Source organism: Lagenorhynchus albirostris, chromosome 13 (assembly GCF_949774975.1).
Source record: "Lagenorhynchus albirostris chromosome 13, mLagAlb1.1, whole genome shotgun sequence".
Classification (NCBI taxonomy): Eukaryota; Metazoa; Chordata; class Mammalia; order Artiodactyla; family Delphinidae; genus Lagenorhynchus; species Lagenorhynchus albirostris.
In genome coordinates, this window is record NC_083107.1 from 78,064,797 (window position 1) to 78,087,106 (window position 22,310).

The 22,310-nt window shown below is 37.3% G+C and overlaps 1 protein-coding gene across 1 annotated transcript in view; it reads right to left on the bottom strand.

Moving 5' to 3' along the window:
• Positions 1-673: 673 nt before the first annotated feature.
• Positions 674-22,310, bottom strand: part of DDX1 (DEAD-box helicase 1) — a 33,384-nt gene continuing 11,747 nt past the window's right edge. The window contains exons 11-26 of the mRNA XM_060169047.1: positions 21,511-21,587; positions 21,284-21,398; positions 20,424-20,562; positions 15,324-15,384; positions 12,161-12,259; positions 11,270-11,359; positions 10,353-10,541; positions 9,632-9,683; positions 7,795-7,941; positions 5,376-5,467; positions 3,584-3,656; positions 3,358-3,430; positions 3,232-3,274; positions 2,028-2,123; positions 1,654-1,774; positions 674-1,002 (exon numbers count right to left, since the gene is read on the bottom strand). Coding sequence (XP_060025030.1) covers positions 872-1,002; positions 1,654-1,774; positions 2,028-2,123; positions 3,232-3,274; positions 3,358-3,430; positions 3,584-3,656; positions 5,376-5,467; positions 7,795-7,941; positions 9,632-9,683; positions 10,353-10,541; positions 11,270-11,359; positions 12,161-12,259; positions 15,324-15,384; positions 20,424-20,562; positions 21,284-21,398; positions 21,511-21,587 — 1,598 coding nt within the window. The 3' untranslated portion in view covers positions 674-871. The remainder of the gene's footprint in view (positions 1,003-1,653; positions 1,775-2,027; positions 2,124-3,231; positions 3,275-3,357; positions 3,431-3,583; positions 3,657-5,375; positions 5,468-7,794; positions 7,942-9,631; positions 9,684-10,352; positions 10,542-11,269; positions 11,360-12,160; positions 12,260-15,323; positions 15,385-20,423; positions 20,563-21,283; positions 21,399-21,510; positions 21,588-22,310) is intronic.

Consider the following 22,310-nt stretch of genomic DNA (forward strand, 5'->3'; position numbering starts at 1 on the left):
ATGCTCTAAATCTCAAGACTTTTCCTTGCCATTATGTCAATTCAAAACTTGTTTCTAAAGCAGTGATTAATAACGGGCATGAACACGGCAAGGAGCTCATCACATAGCTTTGAGATTGGTTATGGTAGTTCTAGGAAATCACCAAAGACAGTGGTCTAATTAATATGTATAAAATAGATAACATGCTGTATGGCACAGGGAACTTTACTCAGTGCTCTGTGGCGGCCTTTAAATTTAATTTTATGACCTAGAGGAACATTAGAATAGTTTTATCTTTACAGTATGTATCACCTGGAAAGAAAGGTTCTTAAAAAGAAGATAAACCTTCAGAAATACATCTTCACGGTCACCATCACCAAATCAGTCATCAGTCCTTAGACACAGAAACTTTTCTAAGTCCCTAAAAAACTCTAGGCCTCCAAACTAACCCAGCTGTCCTTCCACCTTAGGATCATACACTTTCCTTTCATGCCACGACTCTTCTCTAGCTTCAACATATACCGAGGCGACCATGACCGTCTCAAGGCTGTCTCTATTTAGGACCACTTCTTGTGAAAATTCCACACAGGTCCTCTGCCGAGTGCACATACCCATAAACTTCACTTCATAAACCCAGAGCTTTCTTGAAAAACTATGAAATAATTTTAAAATAAGACACAAACTTGCATGAAAATATAGTCATCAAATTTATTATTTTCATTAGGTTGCCATTCTATGAAGAATTCCTAAGACTGATGTTTCTTGACATGCAAGAGTTAGCGTTAACAGCTTAAGTTACTATAAATACTGCTGCTTGGAAGCAGTACAACTATTTTAGAGTTTTAAGACTATAGACTTCTATTATTCAAACCTTATTCAGTGAATGTTAAAATCAGAAGGTTCTGAACAGCTGGTTAGGAAGATAGCCAAGATGCAGGAAAGACGTCTGTGCCTCCTTTTCAAGGGCAGCCAGCTCTTGAACTGTAGGTGCCAAGATATCCACGTGGCCTTTATAGTTTCCACCTGTGTCACACACACGAATCACAAAGTGATGTGAGCGGCAGGCCTGGAATAACGTGTCAGCAATGCTTTGGCTCAATTACATCAACTTAAACGTTGCTCCTAGCGATAAAGAGGTACTACTGAGCAAGTTATCTACAAAAGAAACTGAGTTCTAAAAGTGTTACATCAATTAAAATAAATGATTAGGCCTTCCTTACTAACAGCTGTCCCAATACCCCTACCAACCCCTCCCCTAGTCTCTTTTCCTTGGTTTAGAAACCACCAGTTTAGCCTGAATCTTTAAAAAATTTCCGGAATGAGCTAAGAGCATTGCAGGCAAAGGGAATAAATAGTATCCTGGGTTACCCCTTGTTCAAAATTACCATTATGCTCTTGTTTCCTAATAATTCCATAAATTTTCAACTACTCTTATGACATTAACACCTCAAGAGAAACAGCTAAGCTGCTGTCCATTCACATACAGATCACACAATAAAAAATGCTGCAAGACAAGTATGAATAAAGTGCTGCAAGACTAATAAGGAGGGAATGATTAATATGCTAAAAATATACACTAAACATAAGGAAATGAAATACTCTCTTCTTAAACTGAAGCTCAAAAATGGGACACATTCACATTTAAAACAGTATTAAAAGTAATTCAAAGCTTACCACCAGCAGCTCTTTTTTGACCATAAGTAACTTTCCCATCAAATTCATCCACTGGTACCTTTATATCTGGCTCAACCTGCGAAATGGTACAGTTCAGATGTTCTTCTACCTCAGACAGCAACTAAGAAAGGGAGAGGAAATCGACAGAGTTGCGTTTTAACAGCATTAAATAAAACCAGGAAGGCTGTAATACTTAGTATAAATGGAAGTAAGATTTCTGAAGAGATGAACTCACAGGTTACAATTTATGAACTACCATAACATAATCACTCATTAATTCTCACAGTTCACAAATAGACAAGAGCTGATACGTAACTTTTACAGATAAATGCAGTCTATTCCTACCAATTTTAATAAGACTCTGTGAGCCTTACCTGCATCTCATTGTACCATATGGTACAGCCACCATCTTCCTTGAGTCTTGTGTTGTAACACCCTTTTCCACGGCTGCTACATACGTGGTACCAAACCTACGAAGATTAACATGTACGGAGACTGAAACATGCTAGATATCTTTGTTCTCAGTTAGTTTTCTAACATTTTCTGTCCTCAGAGCACAAGAAAAATAGATTGCAGGTATGGTCTGTCATCCAGTTACTACCACTATTAGTAGCTCACTAACTAGGTCTTTTGAAAGAGTTCTTTTTGAAAGGAATCCAAAAGTTTTTCTAAAACAGATGTCAATTATAGAAAGGAATTCTCAGATAAAAATGAGAAAAGTAAATACTGGAGAATGCTATATCAAGATTAGTATCAAAAATGAAGTTCAAATGTTTTCTATAAGATATTTTTTAATTTTTTTAAATAGATCTTTATTGGAGTATAATTGCTTCACAATAATGTGTTAGTTTCTGTTGTATACCAAAGTGAATCAGCCATATGCAGACATATGTCCCCGTGTCCCCTCCCTCTTGAGCCTCCCTCCCACCCTCCCTATCCCACCCCTCTAGGTGGTCGCAAAGCACCGAGCTGATCCCCCTGTGCTATGCTGCTGCTTCCCACTAGCTATCTATTTTACATTCGGTAGTGTGTATATGTCGATGCTACTCTCACTTCGCCCCAGCTTCGCCCCTCCCCGCCCAGTGTCCTCAAGTCCATCCTCTACGTCTACATCTTTATTCCCGCCCTGCCACTAGGTTCATCAGTACCATAAAGCAAAGAGCAAAAAGCAAAATGAACAAGTAGTTTGGGGAATGAGTGTGTGGGAGTTCCTTACTCTTGCAGCTTTTCTGTAAATCTGTATCAAATTATTGTATCAATTTATATCAAAATAATAAGTTAACCCTCTCTCCCATAAAAAGTCTACCACGGCATGATGCCAGAGAGGGTTTAAATACTTTTCACTGAAAATTATATGAAAGCTATTAGGGAAAATTACATTTCATATTTTTCCTTTCTAAACTTCATTATACTAGTCATCCATTCAATGAATGAAGAGAAAAAGATGCCATTAAAAAGTTCATTTATATTCCATACGCAACTGAATTCAATGTAAATGAAAAAATCAAACTGCTTTCATTTCCAACATCTAAAATGACGACACAAACAATGAGTATAATACAGCACTGAAAAGATTACCTTCTCTTTTTCTGTTGCCACCAGGGAAATGGCCAGCCCCATCCTGAAAGATTTTAAAAGTCTTTATTAGACTTTATTCCTGAAGCACAGAAGCTTAAAAAGGACAAAAAAAAAATGACAGAGTACCTTTCAGCTCTTCCTACCCTGCCGATTCGATGGACGTAGTTTTGCTTTTCATCAGGCAAGGTGACATTTATAACTGTAAACAAAAGCAATTACTACCAATTGACAATAGTTCCTAAAATTTTCAAACATATGTGATGTTTGATGTTCTGAGTATTTCAAACATATTAAATGGTTTCCCTTGAATTCCATAAAATTCAAACTGCAAGCATAAAAACTTTCTTTTTACCATAAGGAACACCATGGATATCAATTCCTCTGGCGGCTACATCTGTGCAAATCAAGAATCTTACATCTCCTTTCTAAAGAGAACAGAGAGGAGAGAAAGGACCTTATTAGTATATATACTAACAAAACCCCCACAAATACCATCTTTCCACTAAATGCGACCTCTAACAACTAATGTGTTCGTATCATATTAGCGGTCTAGTCATTCATAATTCACTGGAACAAGTACTGCACTTTTAAGTTGTAATTTGCTGAAATATGACATTTAAGGTGAATAAATCAATGACTGGATTCATCTTTGCTTTTTTCACATAAAAGTTCTTAAACCATTGCTAAAATTTGGCTTCATCTTTAGAGATCCTGACTGGTAATTCAAAACATAAGACAGAATAAAATGTAAAAAACATAAGCTTTACTTTTACCCTTGTATTAAAATAATTCAGAATACTAGATATTTTACCTCAAGGCTACACTTTTTGTGACAACAGATAAAATCCTAAAGAGACTGGGCCCCTGGTGTTCTCACCAAGAATATACCAATTAGCCATCAGATGTCATTTGTGCTGCAAGGCACAGCAAGGTTAGAGATTTGGAGGGGGTGAGGGGCATACTGACTTCTGGTCCAACAAAATGCCAGGATAGAGAAGGGTGGCATATATGCTGAAATGAGGCCATGTGATTTTTTAAAATTAATTAATTAAATTAATTAAAAAATTAATTTAATTATTATTTTTGGCTACGTTGGGCCTTCATTGCTGAGCGCAGGCTTCCTCTAGTTGCGGCGAGCGGGGGCTACTCTTTGTTGCGGTGCGCGGGCTTCTCATTGCGGGAGCTTCTCTTGTTGCAGAGCACGGGTTCTAGGTGCACAGGCTTCAGTGGTTGCAGCACATGGGCTCAGTAGTTGTGGCATGCGGGCCCCAGAGCATACGGGCTTCAGTAGTTGTGGCTCACAGGCTCTAGAGCACAGGCTCAGTAGTTGTGGCGCACGGGCTTAGTTGCTCCATGGCATGTGGGATCTTCCCTGACCAGGGCTCGAACCCGTGTTCCCTGCCTTGGCAGGCGGATTCTTAACCACTGTGCTACCAGGGGAGTCCCCCGCTGTGATGTTTTAACATCCACACCAATTATGCTCAGCATGGAAACATAATCCAAAATTTTTAAGCCCAGTACTTCCTACCTTTTTTCATATTATGGGTCTGAGAGAAATGATATTTGTACTATACACTGGGTGAACACACTGTGATAAATGATGAGAATGCTTGTGGGTGGAGGCCACTGACCTTGAGTTCTATATGGCTCACCCCAACCCATCTACACCAAAAGCTATACAACCTGTTCATGAGCTGAAATCACTTAACTGTGACAGTCTATCCCAAATAATTCAAAATATATTTCATTCTACAAAACAGGTATTCTGATACCTGTCTGAATCTACAAATTAAGTTCCCTATGGGTATTGTTACAATTTATTAAAAAAAAAAAGGCTCACAGACATGATTTAACTATCTAATGATACGTCTCTTAAAAATATCTACCTGAAAGAATTTAACTAAAACTTCCTTAAGTTGAAAATTCTTGTCAAGTAGTGTTGTGCTGATGGAGAACATGTAATTTACCATTTGACTGGTAAAGATGACAAAGCCCTGCTGTGATGAGGACGTAACAATAGGGCAGAAGTATTTTGTAATTTCTAGGACAAGAATTGCTTTAACAATATTAACTGGAACTGATTAAAACTAGATACAACTCCCCTCTTACGTTTGAAGGAAATGCAGTGAACTAAGTATCAGTACCTTGAATCTTTCCAAGTTTTGCTTCCTCTCGTGAGGCTTTCTGTCACCATGAAGACAAACACATGAGAACTGGTGCCCCTTTTTATCAGGTCCTAGTGAAAAGCACATTAAACAGTTAACCTTGGAAAAGGTGACGACTAAGACTATGTCAAAAAAACCAGCAACATTTAGACTACCAGCTGGGGTATAATTCTACGGAGATCTATACCCCAACTTGTCATAAACCACGGTTAACACAATTTCTGTCATAGGTGAAATACCCTTAAAATGAACTCCACGGGCACTAAAACTGATTTGCTCTGAAGGACATTTTAAGTAACCTTTCCCGAACTGCAGTGGTAGTTTCTGCGTACCCCGGGAACCTCACCTAACCCATGTAAAGCGAAGAACCAAAAAGTAAACAAAAGAGATTATTCTTGGAAGCAAAACAGGCATCAGGAAGTCCATGCCCTTACTAAAAGGCCGCGACCACAAGCCTGCCCTCCTCGAGGTATTCTAAACAACTTAGTTATCTGGTTTCTTGGCCAAAGCAGATTAGAAGCAGCAAACTGGAAGGATGGAGAAGTGGTATTTTAGAGGCAAGTGCAGTGGTAGCCAATCCTAAAAAAGAAAGTCTTCAAGTAGACACAGTAACAAAAAGCAGTGCAGTTCAGACCAGAGTAGTAATAGTCACTGTGAGAATTCTTTCAATTTTGCTGTATGTTTGAGAATAAGTGTTGGGAAAATAGATAAAGTAAAAATAACCATTAACATTGACTATACTTGCTTTACCACATATCTATCCATCCCTCTATCCCTCTATCAACTCACTTTTATATTTTTGGAGCATTTCAAGGTAAACTGCAGGTATCAGTACACAGTTCAACATGCATATCATTAACTAGAGTGCAGTATTTGTTCAGGTTTTTTCTCTTGTTGACGTTAAAGTTACATACAGGGAAATGTACAAATCTTAAGGGTACACTTTGTGAGCTTGGACAAATGCATACACCCATGTAGCCCAAAGCCCTATTAAGATACAGAACACGAATACCATCCACCAGGTACCTTCACGCCCTTTTCCCCAGTCAGCCACACTCCCACCTTCCTGGGGACAACCACTGTTGTGGTTTTTCTCTCATCGTAGATTAGTTCTGGCTCTTCTAGAACTTCACACAAATCGAATCATACAGCCTGTACTCTTGTGTAAGAATTCTTTCATTCATAATGCTTCTCAGATTCACCCACCATTTTTGGGCCAATCAGCAGTCCATGCCTTTTCAGTGCTGAGTAGTAAGTATTCCACTGTACAGATATTTTGCGTTTTGTTTAGCCATTCTCCTATTAATGGCCTCTTAGTGTACAGTTTGGGGCCATTATAAATGAAGTGCTATGACCATCTTGCACACATCTTTCTTCAATATATATTCTCACTTACCTTGAGCCAATACTTAGGAGCTGAATTGCTAGGCCATAAGACAGCAATGTTTAATTTTATAAAAAACTGTAAGACCTTTTGCCTAAGTGACTGTACTTCAACAATGTATGAGCTCCGGTTTCTCCATATCCTCACCAAAATTTGGTGTTTTAAGTATTTTTGATCTAGTCACCCTGAGTGTACAATTGTATTACATTGTGGTTTTATTTTGCATTTCTCTAATGACTGATTATACTGAACATTCTCTCAGGTTAGTTTATATATTTAACATTAATTATGAGGAGCATAAAATTATAATCATTATATCTTCATTGTAGATTGAATATTTTTTTACATAGTGACCCTTTTTATTTCTAGTAATATTTTTGCCTTAAAGTCTATGACATCTCCATTAATACAGTTAGACCAACTTTCTTTTAATTAATCTTTTAACTGACACATACATATATTTTTTCGTTCCCCTTCCTTTCAATCTGTCCATGTCCTCAGGTTTTAGGTATGTTTCTTGTAAACAACATACAGCTATACTTTTTCCAGTCTAACAATCTATGCTCTTCATCAGAAGACTTCAGTCCACTGATAAATACTATAGTGTTTATCCATACGCTCAGATTTTTCCACCAGCCGTTATCACTCTATAATTTCCAACTGCTCTGCTTTTTCTCATTTTCCCCCCTTCCTTTCTTACCTTTTTTTTAGATTAAGGTTTTTTTTTCTCAGTTATTGATTTAGAAGATATACATTCTATTATTTAATGATTACACTTGAAATTTTAACATTAATCAAAAACTTTACCCTTCTTCCAAATGATACAAGGGCCTTGGAATGCTGTGATTCATCTTCACTGTAGTGAAACTGTACCTATGTGGAAAATTGTCTCATTGTCTTTCCTACATCGTTGCTTTAAAATCTGGGCATCCACGCTACACTGCATCAACATGAGACTAACAATCTATTAAGTGAGAAAATAAACACAATTTATTTCAAGTGAGGAAACATTACCTCCTCCTTGTTGCATAAAATACTGCTCCAAGTTATCACAGTCGATTTTGGTTCTACAGAAAATGATTGCTTGATCCATCTTGTGTTCCTTGATTGCTCGGACAGCATACTCCCCCTTCAGGATTTTAATAGCTTCAGACCACATCTCTTGAGTAACACAATAACAATGAAAAAAAAAAACAGAATTTTAATCTGAAATTGTCATGAACACACATAATTACAGACTTACTGCTTCACTCACCTAAAAAACTCTACTTTAATACAGGTATTATAGACAAAACCAAGAAATAAAAAGATAGGGTGAAATGGTGAGAGAATCCACTTGCTCATTTATTTTTGTTTCTCTTAATGTTTTTTATGCCAGTTTATGGGATACCAAAACACCTATAACCATACCTCTTATAAGGGAAAATGCACATGTACAAACACACACACACACACAAATAAACAGAAATACATACCCACAGCAAAACTTTGTTCCTACCTCTCATTGAGAACTAATCATATTCTGCCTTGAATTAACTTCCCTAAATGTTCAATAAATGTTTACTCAATTACTTTAACCTCTTTAAAAAATAATAAATGTACTTTCTAAATCAATCTGAACACCAGAAAGGTCAAACTTCACTCTATGAAATAAATATTTTACGTCAAACCTAGTTAGTAACTTCTTAGTTGCCATCCTCCAAATGTCTATTTTTCAGTGTGAAGCTGGGCTATAGTTACTCTACAATTATATAATGCAAAATTTTAATTTTGTAATCCAACATATTTCTAAGGTCTCTCTAGTCATCTCTAATTGTAGTAAAAACTACGCAAAACTTTTACAAGGAAAAATACATGAGGCAGTAAAAAATTTTTATTTTATAAAATGCATTCCCAAACAGCGGGATGACTGATACATTATTATTTTGACTATCAGTGTCTGCTCCTCTCCAACAATAAGGCTGGCTGAGCATACACCTCATAAATTTGGAGCTACACATAAATCTGAGTTCAAAGGAACTGTCTTTAATCAAAATTTCAGATAATTCACCTTTTAGATACTTGTTAAAAATCTACCAATGAATCCAGCTATGAACAAAATGCAGTCTAACCCTTGCCAATGATCCACTTGAGACATGTGATATCAGACATGTGGCCTAATGGGTTTCAGATCTCTTCTAGGTTCTCTAAACACTATCCTTGTATCATGCTGCATCTTCATATATCTTTGAAATATTATGTACCTGATACAAACTGTCTCAATTCTGCATAGAAGTATCTTCATTGAATCAATTAATTTTAGGCTTTTTCAAAATTGATAAATATTTAATGATATGGAGTTTCAGTATGGGAAGATAAACTAGTTCTGGAGATGGATAGCGGTGACGACTGCACAGTAGGAATGTACTCAATGCTACTGAATTGTACACTTACACACAAAAAGAATCATCTCAGGATCACTTCTGTATCTTTCACAGGGTTGTAGCTAAAGACATGTCCCTTTGTTACTCAATTGCCAGATATGAAGAATCTACATGACATTTCTCTTGGAATCCAGGGCTAAAATACAACCTGTAGCCAGAGAAATTTGCTGGCTTCCTGGAAAAATGAGAACTGTATAATCCAAAGTATTTGTGATTTGGATGCCAGGAGACTAATACCTTAAATTCAGTGATTAATATTCCTCTAAGCTGACTGATATCAGCTTTCCCCCCATTTTTAAATTATTTTTGTTCCTTTTATTTTCAGATTTCCTGTTCCTTCATGAGAGGAGACAGGGCACACGTTCGGTACAACAGATCAATTCGTTTTCAAAATCTTTCCACGCATTTTATTGACTCTTCTAACTCACCTGGACTGTTTGCACCAGGTCTTGTATTATCTTTTGCATGTACTTCATCAGTCTGTCAAAAGGAAAGGATAAAACAGAAGTGGGGAAGGGTTAAGTAATGATTCAGAACAGGTATCTTTTTATAAAGGGAGAACTGTGTCTAACTTTAGATTGCATTTCAGACATACACCTTTATAATCTATAGGCAAAACCATTCTTCAGATTCAGAAAAACCTTTTATTAATTATAGGTCTAAGGCTAATCAATTTTAAATATAACAATAAAAAATCGAAGGTGGTTTTCAAAACATTGTGTATTTAGAATAAGCATACCCTTATTATATAAAGGTAAATCTAACAATGGTGAAAAAGTGAGATGATGGACTCATGAAACTGATATTTAGAAAAATAAGGCACATCAAGAAGATTCTAAAACGCTACTAAAAATGGAAATCATTATATCAGAAATTAGCCCTAGATATACACAGGTAATCCTATTTATTTACAAAACCTATGTCAAGAAAGATGATTACAGAAGTAACTTTATACAGAGAGAAAAGTAAAGTGCGAGCCCATCACTTATTCCCTACCTAACAGACCTAAACTCTTCTGCTCAATGTGCCAGGCTTCTCTTTTCTTAAAGGTACAATGTCTGGTTGCTTTAAGCATCACGCAGAGCTCAAGGTTAAACTAGTTTATGAATGCTTTACCCTATACAAATGTGAACGTTATAAAGCACTTACCCTAATGTGGTTCTTCCCAAGCCTTTCCCAGATTCTGTCAGCTTTGGGATTCACTGGGACAACAACATGGTGGACAGTATCTGGAACAGAATCTTCTCCTTTCAAATCAACCCAGGTGGGAAAGTGCATGATCTTCTCAGACAGTTTCTTCACATCAAAAGAGTGCAAAGTGGCTGAGCAAACAATCACCTAAGAATAGAAAAACCAAAATTTAGATAAGCTTTTATAATAATAATGATTCTAGCATATGAATACAGATGTGGGGCACGAAGTACGCTAAGCCTGGAATCTAAGACAAGTTCAATACCTGACTCTGTAGCAACAACTAGTGGTGTGACTTTGGGCGGGTTAATCTCTCTGAGCTTCAGTCCCCTCACTTGCCACAGAAATCATGCCATCTATTCCTCAAGGTCCTACAAAAACTAAGTAAAATGAAAAGGTTTTTAAAAATCTAAAGCCATAAACTTGTCCCCTTCTCTTAAAAGCCTCTCCTCTTGAATTCTTCCTAAGAAAACAGAATGAGAAAGAGTAATATTTTAAGAAATAATTACTAAGGAAATAACTGTTTTTCTACAGTTCAAGACATTTCTCCTTCAAAGAGGAAGCAGTACTCAGAGTCTTGAATATAAACCCTAAATGCTCTGTAGAAAACAAAAATAACGATTAAGAATTTTTTACTTATAGTCTTCTGTTACACCTAAGTAATTTCCTTAAATTCTCTTCACCTTTATTTCTAAAAGCAGCTCATAAGACTGTTTCCTTTGTGTGTACTACTTAATCAGTTAATGAAGAAAATGTTTCATACAGCAGTTAACGTAATCAGAAGACACTAAAATGTCAATGTAAAACAAAAAAAGTAAGCATGAACACGTAACAATTGTCTACATGTATTTTAAGATGCATTAGTTATTTCATACCTGAAGTCTTTTTCCATCAGAGGTAATCTGAGGAATCTGATTGTGAATCCTATTTATAAAATCAGAGTAACCTTGAGAAAGAAGCCCATCCTGCGTAAGAAGCAAAGAAGAACATAAGTTTTGTAATCAGTATCTAAATCTTTCTTTTCTAAATCAACTGCAAAATATAAGATAAAGAAATTAATTCATACATATCTCCATACTTTCAAAGTAATTATTTTCTACTGGATATTTAAAGACAAGTTGTAAATTCAACTTTAAAGCCCATGTGACTATAATATGAAAAAGCTGACAATAAATGACTCAAAAACCATACTCTGGTATTCTAAAATGAATACAAGAGTTAATAACTCCCACGTCTCCTTCAGAATACGACTCTAATGTGAGAAAGCAAAGACCTTCAATGTTGAAAAACTACCTCATCTTGAAAATAACTTGGAACTACATCTCAAGAGCCCAAAACATATTAATGTAATTTGTAATGTGTAAAAAAAAAAAAAATGTTATGTACAAACAAGATAACTATTTGAAGTACAAAACAAACCTACATGTCTAGTAATAAGGGTGGTTAAATAAGCCACGAAGTGTACATATGAGAGACCATTAGACAGCCTTTAAAAATTGTTCATAAATAATGACATGAAATACTTACGTACCATATTTTTCTAAAAAAGATTTCCCAGATTCTAAATAGCCTGATTGCAACTACATAAGATAGTATTTACTGTAAATATAAGCAGTGAATGAAAATACACCAAACTGGTAACTATGTTTCTCTTTAGGGATTGGGATCATGATTAAATTGTATTTTTTCTTCACCATTTCACATATTTTATCCCCCAAAACATAAGCAAATATTTTTTTTAAAAGCATGAGTATATTTCAACATACAGCTTCATCCAGGACCAGGAATCTAACTTGGGATAAGTTCAGCTTTCCAGTTGACACCAAATCATCCAGTCTTCCTGGAGTGCCAACAACTATATCTACCTAAAAAATATCCAAAAAAAGCACCTTAAGAAAACTGAAGAACTACTGTAATCACCTTAGAATAGCAACCAACAATGGTCTACTTACAATGAAAACATGCATATTGAAGTAGTCATAGTCAGCTGTAAATGTGCGAAACAGGAGTTCTAGATAATGCTGTATTATTAAACTTATACCTGCTTTGAAATTAATGCGAAGACTCTGGCAAATGATTGTAACATTTTAACCTGTTATAGACAGTCTAGTATATAAAATTTGTTTTCCAAGTGAAAAATCAAATGAATTTATAGGAACTCTGAAATTAAACCAGGACCCAAATCCCAGCTCCACCATTACCCAGCTGTGTGACCTCAAGCTACTTAATCTCTTCTAGTTTCAATTTTCTCATTTTTTAAATGGGTAACATTTTCTGCTTTGCAAGACGGTTGTGATAATTAAGAGATCAGATATGTAGTGCATTTGATGTGTGCCAGGTGCTTGATAAATTTGGTTATAATTAATAATGAAGATGACCTAATCCAGGAAAAACAGCAATAATGACTACTTGTCAAGTGCTTATAATGAACATGTGCTGTGCTAACCTTTTACAGGTATTATATCATTTCATGTTACCACTAAGGAAAACACTACTATTATTAGTCCTGTTTTTAAATGAGGAGACTGAAGTTTAGAATTCTAAAGTCATAAGAACTTAGATGATACAGCTAGTAACTGGGATTCAAACTCAAAGTCCAAACATGAGAAAAGGTCTAATTCAAGTAAGAACAAGTTTTATTTAGCTTTTTATTATAAAAACTTTAAGACATCTACAAAGAAAATAGGAGCCGCCAATGCCAGGACACCCGATTAACCACATTTTCCATTTTCACACACACACCTTTTAATCAAGTCCATGGTATAGTGATTAGGAACATAGGCTTTGAAGTAAGTTCCACCTATGAGTTGTAAGATCTGGGGCAAATTACTTAATATTTGGTATAAGCCCTCTTCCTGATCTGTAAAAATGGGGAAGAGGACCATCACAAAGGGCTATTGTGGGAATTGAATGAGAAAATGTATGTAATGCACTTAGCAGGGCCTGGCCCATTTCTAGAAGGTAATCAATAAAGGATAAATATTTCTAAAGTGTGTATATGGAGGTATGTGTGTGAGCACAATAAGGTATTATATAAAATCATTCAATAAATCAGACAATTCAAAACTTCTACTCTTTATCAACAGGCATAAAAAATGACTTCTTTTTCACTTGTGTTCTCCACTCTAGACTAAAACCGTAACTATCTCCTAACAAATTCATCACTATAGTCTCATTACTTCAATATCTCACCCCTTGAAAAACTGAAAAAGTACTGTGCTGAATGGACTTTTAATTTGATCCAGTAGAAGGCATTTAAACTCCCATAAAAAGTGAAAGACATTTCTGAAGCTATTGTTTCAACTATGTTGATAACTGTAAGCAAGTCTCAGTTCAATCTAGAAAATACTGTCTGAAAATAAAACCCACTCAATGTATTAAGAATGTACTATGTGCCAAGCACTGTGCTGGACACAGCAATGAATACAATACCACTCTGGTTCTGTGGGTAACGTCTCTTTACCAAAGGATTCTAACCCACTGTGCGAGTTTCCTCCCTCCTCAATTTCAGCAGGTAGTCAGCATGAAAACAGAAACTCGGTCTCTCAGGTTTAAAAACAAAAAGTCAAATTGGAAAAGCCCGAGAGAAATAGCTATATGACTTGGATAATGGCTCCAACCACTTCTTCAGGCCTAACTGCACATGTTGCATAACTGTGCAACTTTAAAAGATTAAAAAAATTACATAGTTCTATTCTCTGACTCCAAAGCTGACTTCTGCCTGTAGCATAAGACATAACACAGGGCTAAGGGTGCCAGAGGATGGTGGGAGATAACAGAAGTAGACAATGTAAGATGCAAGGAAGAGCAGAAAGAGAATATATTACATCCCCTAAGTAGAATGGAACTGAATCCTGCCAGGAAAGCTATGGAATAACACTCCCTTTACTTTGCCATTAGCTTCAGCCAGTACCAAATTTTAGATCTGCCTGGCAAAAGCAGATCGAATTCCCTAAAAGCTCCGGAGCTGGACAACGTAAGTTAAGAAACTTAATAACTTACGTGGAAAATGAATTGGGGTTTGAGGAACCAAGATAGGGAATGAACATATTAAATCTCTCTCATAACCATTAAAATATAGCAAATCAAATAAGAACATAACAAAGCTATGTTACTATCTTAGAATAGTATTAAGTACAGTAATGATTCCTTGCTCTTGATATGCCACACCAAGTCAAATCAAAACCATTCAGCCTGAAATTTCATTTGACAGCAGCACCAAGGCAACTGAGGGGAGAACATATTTGCTCACCGTAACTCAGTATCAAGCAGTTTAGATTAAATGATAAAATGTTTAGGGAAGGAAATGAAAGAGAAGTTTGTAAGGACAAAGTTACTTCATACATACAAAATATTTTATGAAGTTCTACCTGTACCTGAACTGACAGGCAGTTAAGAGTTTCCCAAACTTCTTCCCCAGTAATGAGGATCACAGTCCGAGCTTCGTCCTCGGTAACAGCACAGCCTTTAAGACTTCCCCTTACACAAATCTGAACTCATCTCCCCTCCTACTAGAACCACTGCCTTACCATCCTTCAGCCCTCCCAAGGATCACTGCCAAAACTACCTTCTCTGCAATCCACCTTATCTCTATTTCTATTCTTAACTCCAGCTGCTTCTTTTTCAATTATCCCCAGAGGAAATAACTAAATGCATGAAAATGCGAAGGAAATTCGCAGGTGCTCAAAAGATAAACCAAAAAAAATTCACATATGTTGGAATTTTGCATGAGGTGTTTGGAAGAAACTACTATGCTGTACACTTTGGGAAAAGGAAAGGCATAATTGTAAGATATTTTTGAACATACATACACTCTTTTGAACTTGTTTAATTTCAGCCTCATTTGACTTTTCTTGAAACACAGCAGAACTATATTGCCAAAATGACAACACATAGTGTTACTTTTTAAAAATTAAAAGTACAACTTACCCCATTATCCAAAACAGAGAGCTGATCCCGTGCTGCAACACCTCCAATTATCAGAAGCTCCCTGAAATAAATACCAGAATAATAACGTAGAAAAGGATTAAAGCCTGCTTTATTGTTTGTTTTTTTTCAATTTTGGGGAGGTGGATATTACAACTGAATAACTGAGAAAGAATCTACAATGAAGGTCTGGAGAAGGAAAGAGACAAGGCACTTCATTTCCAGGAGCTACATAAAATGTTAACGCACGGTAAAGCAACTGAGGAGAATGCGAAAGCTTGGAGCCCAGAAAACATCAGTCCTCATCTACACATCTTTCTATATTAGGATAATTCCAGGTACCCCAAACTCCGGTTTCAATCAATCTTTATAGACACATGTGGTTGTACGTGTATAAAATATAACTCTGAAAGAATATATAAATATTAATTTTTAAAAGTTGCCTCCAGGTTGATAACCAAAAACTGGGGAATGGGGTGAAAGGAGACTTACTTTTCACAGAATATCCTTTTGTGTTTGAATTTTTCTCACTCCAAATACTTCTAAAAAATATGTTTAGATTAAAAAAGATTACTTTGGGACTTCCCTGGCAGTCCAGTGGTTAAGAATCCACCTCCCAATGCAGGGGACGCGGGTTCGATCTCTGGTTCGGAAACTAAGATCCCACAAGCCGCAGGGCAACTAAGCCTGCATGCCACAACTACTGAGCACGTGGGCCACAACTAGAGAGCCCGCATGTCACAACTACAGAGCCCACGTGCCACAACTAGAGAGTAGCCCGTGCGCTGCAACAAGGAGCCTGCGCACCACAACAGAGATCCTGTGTACCACAACTAAGACCTGACGCAGCCAAAAATAAATAATAAAATATACTCTAAAAAAAAAAGCTTTATGCCAAGACAATTCTATGGGGGGAAAGAACAGTCTTTTCAACAAATGGTGCTAGAACAAATAGATATGCACGTGCAAATGAATGAAGTTAAACCTCTTCTTTAGGTCACACATAAAAATTAATACAAAATGAATCACAGACCTAAATGTAAGACTTAAAACTACAAAACTCTTAGAAGAAAACGTAAGAGTAAAATCTTCATGATCTTGGGTTAGGCAAAGTCCCTTACAACACCAAAAGATGAACAAACAAAAAAGCAACAGATGAAAAAATAAACTGGACTTCATCAAAATTAAAATCTTTTGTACTTCAAAGGACACTACCAAGAAAGAGAAAAAGCCCACAGAATCACAGAATGAGAGAAAATATTTGCAAATTATATATAATTAATCATAATACTACATGTATATATCTTACAACTCAACAATAAAAAGACAAATAACCCAATTGAAAAATGGGCAAAGAATCTGAACAGACTTTATAAATGGCCAGTAAGCACATGAAAAGATGTTCAACACGATTAGCTATTAGGGAAATACAAACCCAAACCACAATAAGACACCACTTCACACCCATTAGGAGGGCTATAACTGTAAGGACAGATAATAAAGTGAGGATGTGGAGAAACTGGAACCCTCACACATTACTAGTAGAAATGTAAAATAGTGTTGTCACTTTGGAAAACAGTTGCGTGGTTCCTGAAGATGTTAAACATGAAGCTACTATATGATCCAGCAATTCCACTCCTGGATGTATATTCAGGAGAAACGGAAATGTATGTCCACACAAAAGTCTATACACTAATGTTCACAGCACAGTAGCCAAAAAGTGGAAACAACCCAAACATCCATCGACTAATGAGTGGATTAATAAATATGTGGTAAATGTATACAATGGAATACTTTTTGGCAATAAAAAGGAACTAAGTACTGATACATGCTACAACATTGATGAACTTTAAAAACATTATGGTAAATGAGAGAAGCCAGTCATGAAACAGCACACATTGTCCAATTCCATTTATATAAAATGTCCAAAACAGGCAATTCTATATATGGAAAAGAGATCAGTGGCTGCCCAGGGATAGGAAGGTGTGAGGGAAATGGGAGTGACTGCTAAAAGGTAGTGTTTCTTCTGAGGGTGATGAAGACGTTCCAAAATTGGTTTTGGTGGTCGCGCAATTCTGTGAACATAATAAAAACTAAAACAACCTGTACACTTTAAAGAGTGAATCGTATATGTGCATTATATCTCACTATAGCTATTCACAAAAAGATTGTCTCCTTTTTATAAATAGCAGACAAAATTACTTCCTGAGGCAGCCAGACAACTTTCAATCAGAAGTAGCTATCAACTATCTTCATCGATTAATTTTACTCTTATTTAATCAGTCATTTAAAAACTACCATAAAATACTGGGAAAGTGGATGATGTTGACACTGAGTCTCATAAATTCTATGACTGATGAAAAGAAACAGCTTCATGGTTGCCTACTGTCATCTTAAGCGATTTATAGTGTTTAAAGAAAAAAAAAAGCTTTCTAGTCTGTGAATGTCCATTACCTTGGCATAGTCCTTCACCACCTACCGCTAGAGCCACGTTGCCTAAATCCGGTAACACCAGATGCCAGACTGGCTACTTAAGAATCACCTGGAAGAGGTGGCATTCTTCCTTAAAAAACAAAGAGTTCCAATTCCTATTCCCTGGAAAAACTGATTCAGTATATACAGAAGAGGGACCAATAAATCTGTATTTTTAAATAAGGTCCCTTAGTTCCCAGGTTTGGTAACTATGGTCCTAAATCTATCATTTCTTCTATAAAACTTTACTCTTATCCACTTTCCTAATCAGATACATTTATTTCTACAAATTTAGCAGAAAACTACACATACACATAACAATCTATGCTTGTGTGCAAAGCACTGTAGGGTTGAGGAATATAAAAGACCAGCCCCTGTCTTATGGAGTGTAAAACTGAGTTGGGACGAGTAAAGCTATGCACATTTAAAACAAGAAACGCTCACACATGACAGTGCACAGGCATTATGGGGAAGCAAACACAGCGGTATCCGAGGAGGGAGAAAGGACCGAGCTGGCGCCAACACGTTAGCTTCACAGAAAGACCAGGACTTGAGCTGGGTCTTCAAAGAAGGAAAAGGCTCATTTGTACTGAACACCGAAATGAGTAACACAATTTTACCATCTTAGCAAATAAATTGATTTTGTCATCTATCTTCCCTTTCAGGCTTTGTCCAGACGCACGTTAATCGTTACACACAATTAGAGCACAAAAATCAACTTATATTAGCGTTTTACATTCTTCCAAAAACACTCTCTTGTGAAGAGTTCTGAGTCTTTTACACTAAGAAGATGCTCTGGTGATGTACTCTTGTAGTGACTCTCCGTGTCGTATCCTTAAAGAATTTTATCACATTACTTTGGTTGTTTCTCTGCCTTCCACGCTATCTCCACACTCCTGCACATAATTCTATAAAAGCAAAGATGAATTCTTGTTGTTATATCCTGATCCCTAGCCTAAGTCTTCACACATGGTAGGTATTCAAATAGTTACTGAGAGAGTGAAATGCATCAATCATCAAGACAAAATTAGGAATCATTTTACCTAAAAAGTTTTACTAAGTATAAATTTATCCCTGAATAAGTTTAACTTATGAGAAAGATCAACATTAAAAAGATGGGGGACTTCCACGGTGGCGCAGTGGTTAAGAATCCGCCTGCCAATGCAGGGGACATGGGCTCAATCCCTGGTCCAGTAACATCCCACATGCTGCGGAGCAACTAAGTCCGTGCGCCACAACTACTGAGGCTGCGCTCTAGAGCCTGCGAGCCACAACTCCTGAGCCCGTGAGCCACAACTACTGAAGCCCACATGCCTAGAGCCCATGCTCCGCCACAAGAGAAGTCGCCGCAATGAGAAGCCCGTGCACCGCAACGAAGAGTAGCCCCTGCTTGCCGTAACTAGAGAAAAGCCCGCACACAGCAACGAAGACCCAACACAGCCGGAAAAAAAAAAAACTCAGACATCAAAATAAGATTTTTAAAAATATAAATAAACAGATGGGCCCACGGGACATCAATAATTCAGAGTTTCTGAAGTTAGATAGTGGTGATGGCTGCACAACCTTGTGACCATATACTAAAAACCACTGAATTGTACACTTTAAATGGTGAATTTTATGGTGTGTGAATTATATTTCAGTAAGAAAAATTAAAAGAAAAATTAATAAAAATCAAGTGTCAAATCAACTGACAGAGCAGTTTACTTATATGGTATGGCTTTCCTAAATTAAAAGGGATTGCTACTGAGCCAGAAGTTCTCCAAGATCACTAGACTTACGGTCTCCCCGCAGTGGCAGAAAGAGCCCTCGGACTAGAGGGACCAGTGTGAACGCCCACAGGGAAGATGGTCACCACTAGGAGACAGGCTAGAAGTAACCTCGCCAAGCCAGGTTTACCAACACACTAGACAGACAGAGATACATTTTCTATGCAAATGAAGTGATGAAGCTAACATTAAATGAAATGGCCCCTTTAAAGAATTTTTACTCTGATACAGTTTTGCAAACCATGACACTTTATATAAGAGACACAGGAAAAATCTCAATTTACTTTTTTTTTTTTTAAAGGATATTTATTTATTTATTTTTGGCTGCGTTGGGTCTTCGTTGCTGCGCGCGGGCTTTCTCTAGTTGCGGCGAGTGGGGGGCTGCTCTTCATCGCGGTGCGCAGGCTTCTCATGGCGGTGGCCTCTCTTGTTGCAGAGCACGGGCTCTAGGCGCGCGGGCTTCAGTAGCTGTGGCACACGGGCTCAGGAGCTGTGGCTCGCAGGCTCTAGAGCGCAGCCTCAGGAGTTGTGGCGCACGGGCTTACCTGCTCTGTGGCACGTGGGATCTTCCCAGACCAGGGCTCGAACCCGTGTCCCCTGCATTGGCACGCGGATTCTTAACCACTGCACCACCAGGGAAGTCCCTCAATTTACTTTTTTTAATAGAACTCTTCTCACTTAAACAGGAGTTTTATATAGAAACTAACTGCTACTATATGTCACAGTTAAATATATTTACACACTCATACACATGCATATGTACACACTCTGAATTTCTAACTCATTTTTTTTCCTACTTTACTCTTCTTCTGAAACACCTCAGACCTAAGGACAATAGGCATTTGAGCACAAAGGGAGGCTTTACCTTAATTTAGGATTATCGACATATTTCTTAAACTGCTTGACGTTATTCAAAGTTTGTTCAGCCAACTCTCGGGAAGGTTCGACAATGAGAGCTTTTGGAGCATTGGGGAGAAACTTCGCTTGTGCCACCTGAGCGTTACCTTAAGAAAATAAAGAAGATTAGAATACATTCAGATCACACCTCATATACCTTTATCGGTAAAACACGAGCACAAATACTCCAGTATCAAAATTTTAAATAACAATCGCCCAGTGGTATAGGTGATAGTCAAACTAAACAAAATAAAGGTTCTTAAAATGAACTACAGATTCTTTACATCTACTTGCAGTAATTTTAATTGATTATATGCTTTGTGATAAATTAAATGAGCTGTGAAATGTACTTTCTTTAAATAACTGGAAGCAGATTAGGCAGCACAATGGGGTGAGAGTGTGAGCTTTGGAGTCAGACTGCTTGGATTTGAATTCAGTTCTACCACTTATTTGTCCTGTGACCTTGGGCAAGTGACCTCAAGTCCCTACTCCTCAAGTTTTGTCTATAAGACTACCTTACAGGGTTGTTATGCAAACTAAATAACGCAGGTGAAACACTTAACACAGTGCCATGGCGCTTAATAAGCACACACATTATAAATGCAACATACCACCATCACCATGACCAGCTTCCCCAAAATGCGTGAACTGAAACCAAATACTTGGAGTTTATGAATTAGGTTTTGAAACTGAATTTTACTGACATGTTCAATAAAGATGCATGACTAAACAGGCAAGGGGAGTATCTGTACCTCACTACAAGAAGCCTTACTTACTGGAGTTTTCAATACCCCATTCTTGGAATCTTTACCCTCTCAGGTGCTATACCTGTGTGCTGTGATTTGACAGTGAAACTATCCGGTGCCTTGGAAAGGGCAACAAAACCATCTTTTGGTGGAAACTTAAATTCTTCTTCCCCGAAGTTGAATTTTAGTTCAGCATTCTAGCATTGAATAAAGGAGAAAATGAAAATGCTTAACCTAAGAGCAAACTAACCAATATGAAACAACGAAGATCAAAGTAGCTTATAATCACAGCAAAATGTCTCTAATTACCTTCAAAACACAGGCAGGAAAGAGGCCTTGGTTCTTCATATGTGGTGGTATTTCAAATGCCAGGCCAAGGTCTTTTCCTTTAAAAAAAAAGAGAGAGAGAAATTGAATTAAAACTACCAGAAAAGAACGTCCACGTGCTCACACCACCAAATCTAGCAGCCGACGCACATTCACACGCCCGCTCCTGTTACTGCAGATTAACTGTGCTAATACCAACCTCTTCACTTTTTTACTTTACTCCCGAAATTGTCCCCTCTCCCTCTCTACAATTTTAATTATTCCCTTCCTACGGGATTGCTTCCAGTAGACACTTGAGTTAGACAAACCTCCCTGAGCTCAGAACTTCCTCCATCTGTCCTTTATTTTTTCTTCTCCTTTTTGTAGTAAAACTGCCTGATTTCCATGTTGACTGTGTCCACCTCATTTCACTCCATTCTCTGTTGAACTGATTCCCAATCAGGCTCCCCCTGCACACCCCTCGTTCCACCACAACAGCTCTTTGTCAAGCTCATTAATGATCTCCACTTGCCAAACACAGTATTGCTCATCCTTCTAGGCTAGACCCGTCATCAGCACTGGACACAATCTGATCCTTCCCTCCTCCTTCAAAAGCTTTCTTTACCTGAACTGCACGACCTCAACCTCTTTTGGCTTTCCTCCTCATTCACTTCTGCTGGAGTCTCCTCAACTTGCCAACTTCTAACCACAAGAATACCCTGGGCCTCAGATCTCTCCTCTTCATTACCTACTCTCATTCCCTAGGTGATCTCATCCAGACCTATGACTGGATCATATATAAG